Source organism: Myxine glutinosa, chromosome 2 (assembly GCF_964187855.1).
Source record: "Myxine glutinosa chromosome 2, kmMyxGlut1.1, whole genome shotgun sequence".
NCBI classification, from domain to species: Eukaryota; Metazoa; Chordata; class Myxini; order Myxiniformes; family Myxinidae; genus Myxine; species Myxine glutinosa.
In genome coordinates this window covers 269,980,903-269,997,174 of record NC_136262.1, presented here as the reverse complement: position 1 = coordinate 269,997,174, position 16,272 = coordinate 269,980,903, and the positions used below count along the sequence as shown (strand labels likewise).

The 16,272-nt window shown below is 43.2% G+C and overlaps 1 protein-coding gene across 2 annotated transcripts in view; it reads left to right on the top strand.

Annotated features, from left to right (window-relative positions):
* The window catches only part of LOC137420551 (attractin-like protein 1), a gene marked incomplete at its 5' end in the record, with an annotated part of 219,432 nt that overhangs the window by 70,909 nt on the left and 132,251 nt on the right, over positions 1–16,272 (top strand). For both annotated transcript variants that reach the window (XM_078772550.1, XM_078772552.1), the window contains 1 exon segment: positions 12,810–12,862. In XM_078772550.1, coding sequence (XP_078628676.1) covers positions 12,810–12,862 — 53 coding nt within the window.

Genomic DNA, 16,272 nt, shown 5'->3' with positions numbered 1-16,272 from the left:
CCTCGGTCACTTAATCCGCCGTCATGGTCTCCAATTCCACTGCTTCGCCGATGACATCCAGCTTTTCATCTCCACCAAGTCCATCTCCACCGCCACCCACTCTATCCTGACAAACTGCATCACTGAAATAAAATCCTGGCTTCAAATCAACTTCCTCAAACTTAACTGTGATAAATCTGAAATAATCATCATTGGCCCAAAAACGCTCACCAAGTCCACCCATAACTTTGCCCTCAACATCGACGGTTTCCCAGTGTCCACCTCCCCTCACATCCGGAATCTTGGCATCATCTTTGACCAAACCCTCTCCTTCGACAAATACACTAAACAGATCACAAAGACAGCCTTCTTCCACCTGAAAAACATCGCCCGTCTCCGTCCATCCCTCTCCTCTGTGGCTGCAGAAACCCTCATCCACGCCTTCATCACTTCCCGTCTGGACTACTGCAATAGCCTCCTTTATGGTTCACCCTCAACAATCACCAATAAACTCCAATACATTCAGAACTCCGCTGCCCGTCTACTCACCCATTCCCGGACCCGTGACCACATCACCCCCGTCCTTTACAAGCTTCACTGGCTCCCCATCTCCCAGAGAATCCAGTACAAAATCCTCCTCTTGACCTACAAAGCCCTCCATAACCTGGCCCCATCCTACCTGGCTGACCTCCTCTCCAGACACACTCCCACCCGCAACCTCCGCTCTGCTGGTACCAACCTCCTGACCCCCCCCATCCGGACCAAATTTAGATCCTGGGGGGACAGGGCCTTCTCCATCGCTGCTCCCACCCTCTGGAACTCGCTACCTCACACCATCAGAGACTCCTCCTCACTCACCACATTCAAAACATCACTCAAGACCCACCTGTTCAACACTGCATTCAACATTTAACCCATAGCATCTAACCCCTGACTATCTCCTCTCCTTCTCCCTCCTTTGTGCTTTGAATATTTCCCTATTGATTCTTCTTTTTTTGCAATTGTCTTTATGTTTTGCTATGCGTTATGTTTTGCACTCTGTCAAAGCGTCTTTGGGCTTCCTGAAAAGCGCTATATAAAATAAATGCATTATTATTATTATTATTATTATCCAGGTGCAAACGCCGGGTCAGATCTTTTACCTGAACTTTGCGTTCTAAACTAACACCACCGTTAATGTTTAGACTGCCAAAACTAACACTCATTCTTTCGGAAAAAGAAAGAAGATAAATAACTGAATAGATCAAAAAACCCATAGGGACCTCATTTACGAAGCTCCTGCCGAGCTTTCTGGATCATTTTTCTGAGCCGGTGCTTCTGAGCATCAGTGAAATTTGGAGTGTCAGGGTTATGCACAATTTCCTTCAATTTAAAAATCAACACCTGCAGATCAGGGAAATGATCTTTCAGTTCAATGTTCCTTTTCCGATAGGAATCTCTCAAAAAGTCCCGAAGCTCGTCATCCGAAGGGCTGTTTACAGCCTTTAGAATCTGAGAGGACTCCTCTTGACCCTCACCATCAGATTCCTCATATGGGGAATCAATTGGTGTTTCAGTTTCCTGGCGCACATCACATGATTGCTCAGTTTCAATAAAGTAAACTTCTTCAGGAACGTTTTGTGCCGGAGTCACATTTGAAGCTTCTTCGGGATGCGAGGTGGGGGGCTCCAAGCATGTTTGTGACATGACCACCATGCTCGATTCATGGATGTCACTCTCCTCCAGTGGATTTAAATTATCCTCTTTTATTCTCTCTGTGCCCTTATTTTCCTCATTTATTCCTTTTTTAGGGGGAGATTTTAAGTGCTTTTCCTCCTCTTGCGATTGACAGGAGGAAGCTGCACAATGAACGTCCTCGTGTGAGATGACACTGTCTGAAGGATCAGCGACACTCACTGGGATTGGAAAGTTAGAATCCACTTTTTCCTTGATGATGTTTGTACTAGTGGAGGTGTCCTTTTCCTCCAATAAGGCAAACCTATTTTCACATTGAAATCCAGTGATGGAGTTTTCACTGATTTGCCTTTTCCCAGAAGGTGACGCACTTCTTACAGCCAATTTACGTTTTTTTACTTTGGAAACGGTGACAAACCCCTCATTTGCGCTGTCCATTGGTTCAACGGGAGGGGGCGTGTCCACTTGTTTACCTGGTTTATCCTGCACATTTGTCGAGCAGGAAACGTTAACATTAATCTGCGAGCCATTGTTTCCCGTTTCGACCATGTTAGGCTGTTCCTTCTGATTGCGGCAAAACCGTTTCATATGTCCCACTGCACCACAACCAAAGCACTTTAGGGTGTCGGTGGTGATGTATACTTGGTAATCGCGGCCATTTGTCGTGAATTTTAAAGCAACATTCAAGGAGGGATATTCCTTTTTGAGAACCATAAAGACCTGTCTGCGGAAACTCATCACGTGACTGACACGTTCATCCTTACAGCCCAAAGGGAGCATTATTAATGGGGACACACATTGCCCATATCGCTGCAGCGCTGCAAGGATTGTATCGGTATCGAGAAATGGTGGTACATTTGAAATAACCACTTTCTGAGCAGGAGTATCCAAGGGATAAACCATAACAAAGTGTCCGGAGTCGAGGGACAAACCTTGTTGTACGATGAGAGCAATGTGCTCTACATCGGACACGAACACGATAACCCGTTTGTTCATACGCGATGCGGCACGTACCTTATCAAACAGCCAAGACAGAGCACTCACGACACGAAGCGAGCAGACGCCATGACACCGCACCAGAGAGAGAGAGAGAGAGAGAGAGAGAGGGGGGGAGGGGGAGGGAGAGGGAGAGAGGGAGAGAGGGGGAGAGGGGGAGAGAGGGGGAGAGACGGGGAGAGACGGACGGTATATAAACAACATGGTTGAGGGGCAAAATAGAGGGAGGCTTCAACAAATATAGGATTTGGGTAAGAATGAACGGTTGGGTAGGATTCATTGGGTGAACAAGGTGAATATGGAAGCAAACTCGGGAAGGAAAGAGATGGGCTTGAAATGGGGTGGGGGAGTTTCATAGTTTTGGATGGGGCAACATCTGAGATGGTGGTGAACAGGTGTCTTGAAGACCTGAGGGAAGAATGAGCCGGAAGAGAATGTGGAAGTTGATTCCACAGGTGTGCAAAAAGAGGAATGAATGAGTAGAGGTGAGTAGTGATTCTGGGTTTTGGGAGTATGACCAGAAGGGGTTTATGGTGGACCATGTGTACCCTACAGAAACCTGGGATGGATGTTGTGGGGGGGGGGGGGGGGTGGTAGGGAGGTAGGGAGGTAGGGGAGGGGCGGGGGGTGGGGAAGGAGAGGTGCGGTTGAACGTTAGACGCTTGGCCGGTCGGCTTCGACTATCTGTGGAGGGAGCCCAAAGTTTAGGTTCAGCTGCGAACCTCTGCCTGTCTACCTGGGAGAAGGCTTCTTAGGGTTCCACCAACGGAGACAGATGACTGCATGTGCATGGAAGTGGCATTTGTTTTGAAAATATCAGGTGTTGACATCAAGCGTTTTTCAAGATGACAACCCCATGACTTTCCATCAATATTCTTCTAACGAGTTTTTTTTCAATACTTACTGCTTGTGGTTGCCAATGTATGAGTCGTGTAGACATGCCAATTGATCTGCACAATTGAGACTCATGGAAGAGCAAGGTGATACGGGGCAGGAGGGGGGGGGGGGGGAGAGGGGGGGTTCCTTGTGTTGTCAGTCACCTACAGGTCACAATTTTAAACCGATCTTCACAAAACTTCCCCCATCTGGTGGAGTTGGTCAAAAGGAAGAAGCCTATTGATTTTGACGTCAAAGGTCATCTTGAGGTCAAATTTCTAAAATTGCCATTTTTCATCCAATAGACTTGACAATTGAACAGCATTTGCACATTGAGTCAATAAATTGGGAAAACAAACTATTTTTCAGGTTAAAAGGTCAAAGGTCAAATCAAGGTCAAACTTATAAAATCAATTTTCATCCTATTGACTTTAAAATTAAACAGCAATTGCATAGTGCATCACTGAATTGGGAAACAAACTATGTTTATGTCAAAAGGTCAAAGGTCCACTCAAGGTCAAACTTCTAAAATCATCAATTTTCATCTTTAAAATCTCCAATTTTAATCCGATTGACCATAGCTTTGATTAAGATCATTAAGATCGTCAATTTTAATCTTGATGAAATGGACAATTTGATGTAATCTATCTATAATTCCAGTAATCTCTGTGTGTATGTTTGTATGTTTGTATGTTTGTATGTATGTATGTATGTATGTATGTATGTATGTATGTTTGTCTGTGACCGCTGTTTCTCGACAACCACGGGTCCGATATACTTGAAACTTGCCAGGTATATTGCTGGGGACCCGAGGATGTGCCTTTTCAAGGTTTCATATTAATCGGAGAAGTAGTTACCGAGCTATGTCCAAAAAACGATTCAACCAATCAGAGAGCAGCGAGCTATCACGTGTGCCGAACGTGGCGAACAGACTCTGCCTCGGACGGCACATTTGAGAGCGTATTCATTTATTTCACGTTGGAAAACTATGTTGCCGTTAAACTATGTTTTAAAACTAATTAAAACTAATTTGCGATTCATCGTAACTGCGATTTGCGACCTTCCGGACAGTGAAGACTGCACTTCCGGCAGCCAATCACAGAACGCGTTATTGCGTAGGCATGGCCGATGTGAGAGCGAGCCGAGCCGACCGCGTGCGCCATTACGGTTCGTAATTCGATTTCTTCCGGAGAAAATAATAATTTCTCGATTTCTTATGCGCATTATTTCTCCCAATTCAGTCAGAGCGAAGGGCGGAAGCGAAGAGCGTTGTTTTTTTTGTTTACGGGCGTACGGGCGGGGTAGAGCGTACGGGTTGCGTTATTTATTTTTTTTGGCAAGGAACGGGCACCCACGTACGGGCATGCCCTAGTAATGGCAAATTCTATTTTTGGGAGGGCTGGATTTTGCAAGTATCATGCTCTGCACGATGTCTTCTTGCTTGTTTGTTTGTCTGCACAGATCGTGAGTATGTGCATTAATTACATTAGACCCTTTAGAACCCTTTAGATCCTTTACAACACTAAGACCATGGAGACCTTAAGCCCCCTAAAACTCTTAAGACCGTTTAATACCCTTAAAACCCACAAACCTTTAACCTGGAAGCTTTTAAGAGCCCAAAGACCCTTTATAACCCGAACCACCATTTTAGACCCTTTAAGACTCTGAAGACTCCAAAGACCTGTGAGACCCCGAAGACCTTTTTGACCCTTAAGACCTATAGGACCCCGTTAAGACCCTCTATACCCTTTATACACTTTAGACCCTCAATACCCTTAATACCCTTTCGACCCTTTACACCCTTTAAGACCATGAAGCCTCTTTAGGTCCCCAAGACCATTTAGATCCACAAGACCATTTAGATCCCCAATACCATTTAGACCCCAAAGACCATTTAGACCCCTAATACCCCCTAGATCCCTAAGACCCTTTAGACCCTGGAAACCCTTTTGACACCGTGAACCCCTAAGACGCCAAAGAACCCCAAATAACCTTATACTCCTTTCTACCATGTTAGGTATGATAGGTTCGTTTCCTGTCCATATGTCCTTCCCAGCTGTGGTTTTTTAGACTTTCTTTTTCCATACCCTTTAACATATTCAACTCACTGAAACTTGGTACATGGCTCTATTATGATGTTAAAGAACAAGTTTGAGTTTTGGGGTGTTTTCCAAATTTTTCACGGAGTTGTGCTCTTTTTGAACTCATAAAATATCACATATTCTACATGGGTCAGTTTTCACCTGCCCTAACTCCATCCCACTGCTTTACACCCATTCGCTAGACAGCTGGCCTGACTCCACCCCAATTAAAACTCGAAAGCATCTGACAATGCAAAGCTCGTCTGCGTCCACTTTGTATTCTGATTTCTCCCGTATGCTAAACATTACGAAAACAGCTAATCATACAAAAAACTGCCGATTTTGGGCGATGTTGACCTTACCTTTTGACCTCAAAACCAATATGCTTCATTGACCTAATATGCAAACCCTGCTCAAAATTTCAAATCAGTCAGATGCAGATTAACAATTTGATGCAACCTTGACCTTTGACCTTTTGTTCCAAAAAAACCGATCAGCTTCTAGTTTTTGATTGGTGAACCAATTCAGTGACCTAATATGCAAATTCTTAAAACTTCAGGTCAATGAAATGAAAATTGATGATTTTATGTGATGCTGACCTTTGACCTTTTGACCAATTTAATAATTTATCGTCACTATATTCTCATAATAAAGCTATGTTGAAACATTGTTGACAAAGCTCAATTGTTAAATTAGATTTCGGGTGAATTGGATGAAAATTGATAAGTTCAGGTGATGCTGATCTTTGACCTTTTAAAAAAAATTTTCATTTGGCTTCTCCATATTCTCATGATAAAGATTTTTAGAAAATTTGATGGCAAAAATGGTAAAAAGGTTACGGCCTGGAAAAGCACACACACACTCGCACGTATGCACACACATACACACTAAGTTATCTCATAAATGACCAAGAACACAGATACACCCTAACAACCAATCGGCGAACATCCAAAGAAAAAGGAAAGGTGACACATCTACTATACATGGATGATTTAAAGCTCCTCTCGCCAAATGACAAAAAATTGACAACAAACAACAACAACAGGCATTTTAAGGCCATTTTCCCTGCTAGAGTGGGGGTTAGCCTTGCGGGCCCCATGACAATCTTCTCCATTTACGCTATTTTCTGCATCTCCCCTTGTTAACCCCCTTGCCCGCATTTCTTCTTCTACCACCTTCAGCTTCTGATCTCTCCGACTCTCTGGAAAATCCTCTCTATCTCTTTGCTGATGACTCCACTCTCTGCCGCTCCATTCCTCTTCCCTCAGATCGGCAGTCTGCAGCCTCCTCACTCTCTGAAGACCTGGGCAAAATCATAGACTGGTCAAACAAGTGGAACATGTCTTTCAATCCTGACAAATCTCACACTCTTATGATGTCGCTCTGAAAAGATCGACTGGACAACCCTCCCATCTATTTTCTCAACAATCCTCTCCAAGAAGTTCTGTCGCTCAAGCTTTTGGGTCTCACTATCTGCCATGATCTTTCTTGGGAAAACCACATTTCCAAGCTGGCCTCCAAAGCCAGTCGCCGACTCGGCATCCTCCGTCGTGCGAAGTCCTTCCTCGGCACACCTGAGCTCCTCACCACATGCAAGGCCTTCATCCACAGCTCAATGGAATACTGTTCTCCCCTATGGGCCGGTGCTCCTGCCTCACACCTAGCTCGGCTTCACGCTGTTGAAACCAAAGCTTTCACAATCATTGGAATCTCCCGCGATGAAGCTATCTCCGAGGGCCTTTCACTCACTCACCGCAGACTGGTAGGTGGTCTTTCTGTTTTCTACCGACTCCTCTCTGGCCTTGCTCCACCAGCTCTCTCTGTGCTTTGTCCCCCAAATATTCCTACAGGTCGCACAAGATCTGCCAGCAACCCTCTGATGGTTAAACTGCCGAAATCTCGGCTCTCTGCTCACCTTCACTCTTTCATTCCCCTTTTCTCCCGCCTCTGGAACAAACTCCCACACTCTCTTCAATCCCATTCCTCCCTCCAGGTCTTTAGAACAGATGTCCACCACCATCTCTTATCTTTCCCCATCCAAAACCTTGATCTTTTCTACCCCCATTAATTCACCCCAGATCCACCTTGTTTGAAATTCCAACTTCTTTCCTGGAAGTCCCCGCAGTGTCCATATGTTTTATACCTCTCCCACCTCCCCTTCCCATGCCCCCCCCCCAAAGCACTCGCCCTCCCACAGATCTCTCGATGTCCCTGCTCTCAGATGTTGTGTTTGTGTTCCTCCCCCTCTCGCCCCATCTTGTCTACCGCTCCCCATGTTATATGTTTTATGTGTCGGTTTGTCTTTCTGTGTGATTAATGTTTGCTCTTTCACGAGCCTCGATCTTGTATACAAAAAAAATAAATAATAATTCTCAATCAGTCACTTTCATCCTTCCTCAACACATGACCTTTTAACAAGAACATACCTCTCCCCAAGAAACAAAATCAAAGCCATAAACCAGCTCGCAGTACCAGTGTTCCACATATAGCTGTGGAATATTAAACTGGGCCTAATCAGAAAGCAACAAGTTAGACATCAAAACAAGAAAACTCCTTACCATCCACAAAATGTTTTACAAAAACCAGTGCATCCCGAGAATGTACCTGCCGAGATGAGAGTGATGGAGCGGGCCTGATGGAAATCAACCAGGTGCACAGAGCGACGAGTGTAGGACTAGCTGAGTATGCGAAATGTTCAACAGACTATCGGATGCAATTTGTAAACAAACATGAACATTACAAACCTGAAAAAGTATCCCAAACTCACCTTGCAAAGAATTTCCAAAAACAGGTGTTTTTGATGTCCGAGAAGTCCGAGATCCGAGAAGATGAAATGAAAATGAAGATGAAATCCGAGAAGATGCCGCACAGGAAAATGAAACGACAAATACAGCCCCAGCAATTGCAAAAAAGACAAAATAAATATATGAAAATTAATATCAAGAAATATACACCAACAACTGTGAGAAAGACGAAAGAGCAGGAAAACACAAACAATAATTGGACAGAGTGGGGATAGACAAAGAAGGATCATTGGAATGTCATAGAAGACTCAGCTCAACTGGGACTGAGAACGAATCATAATATAATAAATGCCCAAGATCAAGGACACCACACCAATGGATTTAAAAAGATGGCGGGACTGAGCCAGACGGACAAGTGTAGATTCTCCAAGAAAGAAACAGAAAGTACAAGTCACCTGCTCTCGGAATGCAAAAATCTATTATCAGAACAACTTTACACACAACAGCACAACAAAGTATGCAAAGTGATTCATTGGCAAATCTGCAAAAATTTAAACATCTCAGAACCAGAAAACTCATGGAAACACGAACCAAGGACAATCATTGAAAATGAGACGGCATGCTGACATACGACCTGATGATTCCATCGAGCGTGAACATAGAAAACAAAGCATTGCGTCCGGACATTGTACTCAGGAATAAAAAGGAAAAGGCAGCATTGATGAATGAGATATCAGTACCCAGCGATTTAGGCCTAAACAACGCAGAAATCAAGAAAATGACCAAATACCAGGACCTCAAAAATGAGGCCCAGAGATCTTGGGAGCTGAAAAGCATTGAAATTGTACCAGTAATAATTAGAGCAACATGAATGATGAAGAAGAACCTCAATGAGATTTTGAAAACCATTCCTGGGAATAGTACCACAAATGAACTACAACTGGAGGCAATCCGAGATTCGGTGACGATCCTGAAAAGATTCCTTGGGACAAAACTCTGAAAAAGTTGAACAGCTTGGTCCATGAACCGTGATCCCTTACCGAAGAGGAAGTGGATACTTTGGGTCCTGGGAGGACTCCGTTCCACCTCCTGCAACCCACAAATTGAGATAATAACCAACGACACACACTCACGATTGCAAAACCCATGTCCCACTGAGCGGGGGCCCGGCTAATCATGCGCCACCATTCCATGAACAGCACAGGTCAGCAGTCCTCAGGCTTCAGTCCTCCTTATACCTAGGTGTTAATCCATGGTCCAGTTCAATTGGAATGATCCCAGGTATATAACCACGATGTATGTGCACATAAGCCGTATGCGCGTTTTTTCTTCATGTATGTTCATATGGTTATTTTTTATTGCTCTTTTCGGCACTGAGCACAGCATTATACACCGCCCAAATATAGGGATGTGTTTATGGATATTGAACTGAAACTTGATAGGAGACATGTATCCAAAGCAATTCTCACACTTGTTTTTCTGCTCTTTCCTGAGCCTCAACATCTGTGTGCATTTTTCATGATTATTAGCATGCTTTTCATCACGATGTATCCACTTTTTGTGAGTTTTAATTTACGCTACAAACTACAAACTTTGTCGATCAAATCATGAACTTCAACATTTTATGTTAATTTTCTTGTTGACCAATATTGGTTCATAATGCGGTATATCTGAGGAACGCTAATAATAATAATAATTGGTGTTTGTTTATCCAAGAACCAAATTTATTTTTTTTTAACCAAAGGAATTTGAAAATAGTTTTTTCACTTGTGCTGTTTCCAGTCGATATTGGGATTTCCACCAGGTGGTGCTACTGTTGTTAGTAATCGCTGATTGAGAAAGATGAAGATGTACATCCTTTGGGGAAAAATTCCCAGGATTTTTGTTTCAGATAAAAAGCAAATGGCTCTGCATTTCCGAGCACGAGATAACATACGCAGATGTAATAAATGTGGCTCGCCCACGTTGTTGACTTTATTTTTTTCAATCTAAATGATATCCGGTAATTTGGATGTTCAAACCTCTGAAATGGATTTCTCAAGGTTGTGAAGAGGACGAGTATGATTGTGAATCACGATGTCCTTTCTGGATATGCTGTTTGAGATTCCAACGCAAGCTCTTGTTCTCTCCAACTGGGTTGTATTGAACTGGGTATTTAACAAAAAAAGCAACCCCAAGTTGTTTTTATACCTTTTTTAAATTTCCATTGAAAAACATGGAACTTATACATAAGAATCTTTGTAATATGTAGAATACAGTAACACGCAAAAATGAAACACGTGATTTCAGAAGACAGTTCACAAAACTTGTTCTATACGGCGGGCGGCCCTGCTGCAGGCGTAAAACACATGGATCTCCTGGTGAACCGGAATAGCTTTGATGTCGGTGGGAATTGTATTTTTGAGGTTATCAGTAGTCTGAGGTCTCCCTTGGTACACTCTATCCTTCAGGTAACCCAAAGGTAGAAGTCAGGTGAGTTGAGGTCCAGAGAATGGGGTGCCCATTCAACATCTGTCCTTCTCGAGACGATTCAGTCATTGAATTTCTGCTGTAGCTGCTTCATAGATCTGTTGGAATTGTGAGGTGTGGCCCCCCCGTGCTGAAACCATTGCACAGTCCTGTCAATTTGGCGCTTCCTTGCTAATGCAACCCAGATCTTCTGAATAACTTTCAAGTCAGTGGTTACGGTTACCGATTTCCCGTCTTCACGGTGAAACCAGAAAGGTGCAATGATGCCCCATTTGCTTATGGCGACCCATGAGGTGCGTTTCTGGTTGTGCAACGGCCTTTCAAGAACTTCATCAGGAGAACTAGAACCCCAAAACCCGTTGTTTTTAGAGTTAGCATGACCACTTAAAATAAAGTAGGCCTCATCAGAAAACCACACATTACTCAGAAACTTTAGATTCCTCCGCACTTTTTCCTTAAACCCATTCACACATCGTCACACAAAGTTGTTAATCATTGTCTGTTAGTTTCTGCTTCGGAATTCTTTGTGTACTTGATAAAGATAAGTTCAATTCTTGAGATCGACAAAGCAGCGATTTCCTGGGGCTCCTCAAAACTGCTTCATGGATGCTTCAATGTTTTCTTGTGATCTTGCAGTCCTCGGGCGACCAGACTTTGAGCAATTAAGATTTTGTACAATCCAGTGGGACTTAAATCTCTTTATCAATAGAAAAATAGCAGAGTTGTCTCGGGCTAATCTGATCTTGAACGTCTTTCTGAATCGTGTTTGAGTTTGTTTAAGTGACAAAGACTCCACAATAAAGATCCTTTGTTCCATTGTCCATGTCATCTTCGAAATTAACAGTATAACTCTGATGTTTGCAGTTTTTCCTCCAAACGATGCTTCATGCAAACTTGAAATAGGAAAAAATTTGTATTAAAAAATTTTTTTGCACATAACTTCAATGGGGTTGTGTTTTTAATGAAACACCCTCTTTCTAATCTTAACACCATGCACTTTGTGATTGTAACCCTCCTATATAGTTTAACCACATGTGTCTTGATGGTTGCCAAGATCATTTGGCCTTGTTTGTGACCGCTTCCATATACCAATTGTCTGTGATAAGATATTTTATTTGCTTTTGCAGCAGTTTTGTTGTTTGTGACAATTTAACTTTATTACACTTATTATCTCCTGAAATGAAACATCCTGCCTGCACCCCTCAATGACGTTACCCGCCTGCACCCCTCTATGACCTTACCTACATGCACTCCTCACCAACATAACCCGCCTGCACCCCTCACCAACATAACCCGCCTGCACCCCTCACCAACATAACCCGCCTGCACCCCTCAACGACCTTACCTGCCTGCACCCCTCACCAACATTACCCGCCTGCACCCCTCCATGACCTTACCTGCATGCACCCCTCACCGACCTTACCCACCTGCACCCCTCACCAACATTACCTGCATGCACCCCTCATCGACCTTACCTGCCTGCACCCCTCAACGACCTCACCCGCCTGCACCCCTCACCAACCTTACCCGCCTGCACCCCTCACCAACCTTACCCGCCTGCACCCCTCAACAACATTACTTGCATGCACCCCTCACCGACCTTACCTGTCTGCACCCCTCACCGACCTTACCCGCCTGCATCCCTCAACGAACTTACCCACCTGCACCCCTCACCGACTTTACCCGCCTGCACCTCACCTCACCTCACCAACTTACTCGCCTCACTGACTTTACCCGCTACCTCATCTCATTCTTTAAATAATGTTATTCCTTCCTTCACTCTCAATTTCATTTCTCTGCTATAGGTGTATTGTTGGTTTTCACCCAGATTGTGAAATTGTTTTTTTGCGCACAGATTCAGTTTGATTTCATATTCTTTGAAAAATTGTTTGGGATTGGGGGTTGGTTAAGGGGGATCAGTAGGACGGCTGTTGAATGAGCATTTGAATATATGATCATGATCATGATGATTTCTATGTGTGTTCTACAGGTGTGACGTTGATAACAAATACACCGGCGACCCTAAAAAAGGAACATGCTATTGTGAGTGTTTCATGATGTGACCTCTGACCTGTCCTTTTAAATAAAACAAAAAATGTTTCAACTTCAAAATGCTTATTTGCAAAAATCAACTGTTGTACAACATGGACAGGTATTTTATTTTCATTTGACGCCACATAGCTGCATATCCTGTGCTCGCAAAGCGAAAAACGAGGTTAAGTGTTCGGTTGCGTACATAAGTACATATGCATGTACGGTATGTATGTCGTACATGGCTGCATTTTAAAAAGTCATGTTCTCTGCAAACGTTGGTCCAATTGAGATAAAAAAAATTCCACCATCGTATGCGTCTACTTGTGTAGATTTTTTAGCTGCGACGAGCAGCTCGATGAGAGGACCGCGTTGTTCTTGTTGTTGGTGTGCCTTTTTGAATAGCGCATGCGCATACACTCTGACGTGCATTGGTATGAGGTAAGAACATCGCGGACTAAAATCGCGATTTGTTTGAAGAAACCAAAATAAATTTAGCAACAAAGACAACATGAATGTTTTCATATCAATCTCGTTTCACAGAACTTTTTTTACTTTCAAATCACTTTCACCACACCACACCAAACAGAACCACAGAACCACACCACTGTTTTCACAGAACCACACCCACATTCAAATCACTTTCACCACACCACACCAAACAGAACCACACCACTGTTTTCACAGAACCACACCCACTTTCAAATCCTCTACCGACCAAGCCCGTTTCAAATTATCCCTCTGCCACCCAGAATTAACATTAATAAATAATATTAATGAATTAACATTAACATTAACAGAAATAACATTCACGTCCATACATTATATGTAATCAGTTGATGAAGCATGTTGCGTCGCAAAACAAAGGACAAGACCAGAACTGAAAGACAAAAAGACGCTAGTGCATGCGTATAATTTAATGACTGGTCGAATTTGGTAGCGCATATTGCAACGGATATCCTCATGATTCTACACGTCGCAGCTGCTGACCACACTGTGGTCATTTTTCTCTTGTTTAGTTGTAATAATAATAATAATAATAGTTAAGAAAAATTTAATTTATATACCACTTTTCAAATACAAAGAAATCTCAAAGTAATGGACAAGGGAAAAATCAGTTCAGGGAAAAATCAGTTAATCAAGTAAAAAAAGAAAGAAAAAAAAAAGTAGATTTTATCGGTCGAAATTTTATAGGTGACTAGCCGAATGCACTCGGCGTTGCCCGGGTTCTTTTTGAATGAATTTACTACTATAATTCAGCTTTTACTCGTGGCTGTAGAAGATTGACTACGAAAATTCAGCTCAGCTTTTAATTGCGAAATGGGCTCAGCCCGACCGAGGCGGCCTCGACCGGCCTCGCAACCTAGCCTATAACCTTCCCGGGGCCCGTCCCGACATTTTTGGTTCTTTTTGAATGAATTTACTACTATAATTCAGCTTTTACTCATGGCCGTAGAAGATTGACTACTATAATTCAGCTCAGCTTTTAATTGCGAAATGGGCTCAGCCCGGCCGAGGCGGCCTCGACCGGCCTCACTACCGAACCTATAACCTTCCCAGGGCCCGTCCCGACATTTTTTGTTTCAGAGGTTTCCTCCTATTCACCGTTCAGGAGATTAGCGCGTGCAGACAGACAAACAAACAAAAAACAAACAAACAAAAACTTTCTTTTATATATATATAGAAGAAGATAGATAAGGTTTTATAGAAAATGTGACATCATAGGTCACGTGGTACGGGCACCATCTTGTTTAAATTAATTTAATCATTTTCTCGGCAACCATTGGTACGATTGAGACGAAATTTTCACCATAGTATGCGTCTCCTTCAAAAGTGAATGAGAGTTTCTCACACCCAGATGATTGCTTATTGCCTTATTGCTTTGCTTGCAAATAACCCTTTTAGCCCATAGGTTGTTCACTTTAAGTGACCTGATTTATTAATACCTGGGGAGTGTTCACTGCTTCCTGCCATAGTGTTCACCTTGTGCCTCCTTCTTGTTTTTGAAATAATTAACATCACCTCGCATTCTGTCCTCATGGAGTCCCTTCTGTCTTCAGCACAGTTTAAGAAAAATACAATATGGAGGCTCATGGAAGAGTGACGTGAGGTAGGCAACAAATTAACAGTGGCCAACGGATCCACAGTTGGATATAACAACAAAGGGAACTAGAGAGTTCATAGAACATGATAGCCCATGTGGTGTTCTCGTATACACAGCATTTCAATTTAAATAAAATAATGATTTTAAAGGTCATAAATTTTTTTTCCAGATGTTTAGTCCTACTGAAGCAATCTTATACACCACCTCATTTGACATGTCCAATAACTGCAAAACTGGAGGTTCTTGGAAGTATTTAGAATGTGATTTGTGTTCTATTATATAATTCAATTTAAATAAAATAAAGATTGTAAAAGTCATATATAAATAAATAGATACTGGGGTTTACCGCCATCTTACCCTGGCGTCAGGAAGGGCATCCGGCCATAAAAACATTGCCTCAAAACAGTGAACCATGATTGTCATGGGGCCCGCAAAGCTAACCCCTGCTATAGCGGGGAAAATGGCCTTAAAACGATCATTCATTACCCAGTGTCTAATACAGCACCCTATCTAACACATTAAATTAGTTATTCATGCCTGTTGTTTGTATGCTTTATGACATCATTGCGGTGTGAGAGGTGTTCATGCACTCGGCATCATAGCCAATTATGTCCGGGCTGGCTAGCTCAGTGATGGGCGAAAAGCGAAAAGCAATAGTCTACTGGTGAATCATAGAGCACCTAAGTCGACCTTACCTCCACGTAGGTGAACCCCGGAAACTAACACCTTGCGGTGTTAGGCCGACAAGGCTTTTGCTAAGTGTAGAAAAACTCTGAAAATAAACCCACCGCAGAGAGCCAACAAGCCGCTCAGTTCAAAATTATTGTTACAGAAACTGCAAGTGAAACTGAAATACCAGCTAATGCTGGTCATGGTTATGGTGAGGCTACGGTCCAAATCTCTGAGGATGATAACATCAGGTTTGTGGACAGCATGATCACTGATGAAGTGAAGACCAGAATATAGAAATGGATTGGACATGTGCTACGAATGAATGAATGATCGTTTTAAGGCCATTTTCCCCGCTAGAGCGGGGGTTAGCCTTGCGGACCCCATGACAATCATGGTTCCCTGTTTGAGGCAATGTTTTTTTTATGGCCGGATGCCCTTCCTGACGCCAACCCTTCGCCACGCTCTTACGATGCGCAGGGATACGGTGTACCTATTCTAAATCGGGGTACACACCGTGGTCATTCATCCCAGCAAGCTGGTACTCAATTTGCCGACCTCAGAAGGATGACAGGCTGAGTCAACCCCCCTGGCGTTAATTCAGCAATCGACCGGGATTCGAACCCAGGATCCTAGGATCCCAAGCCGG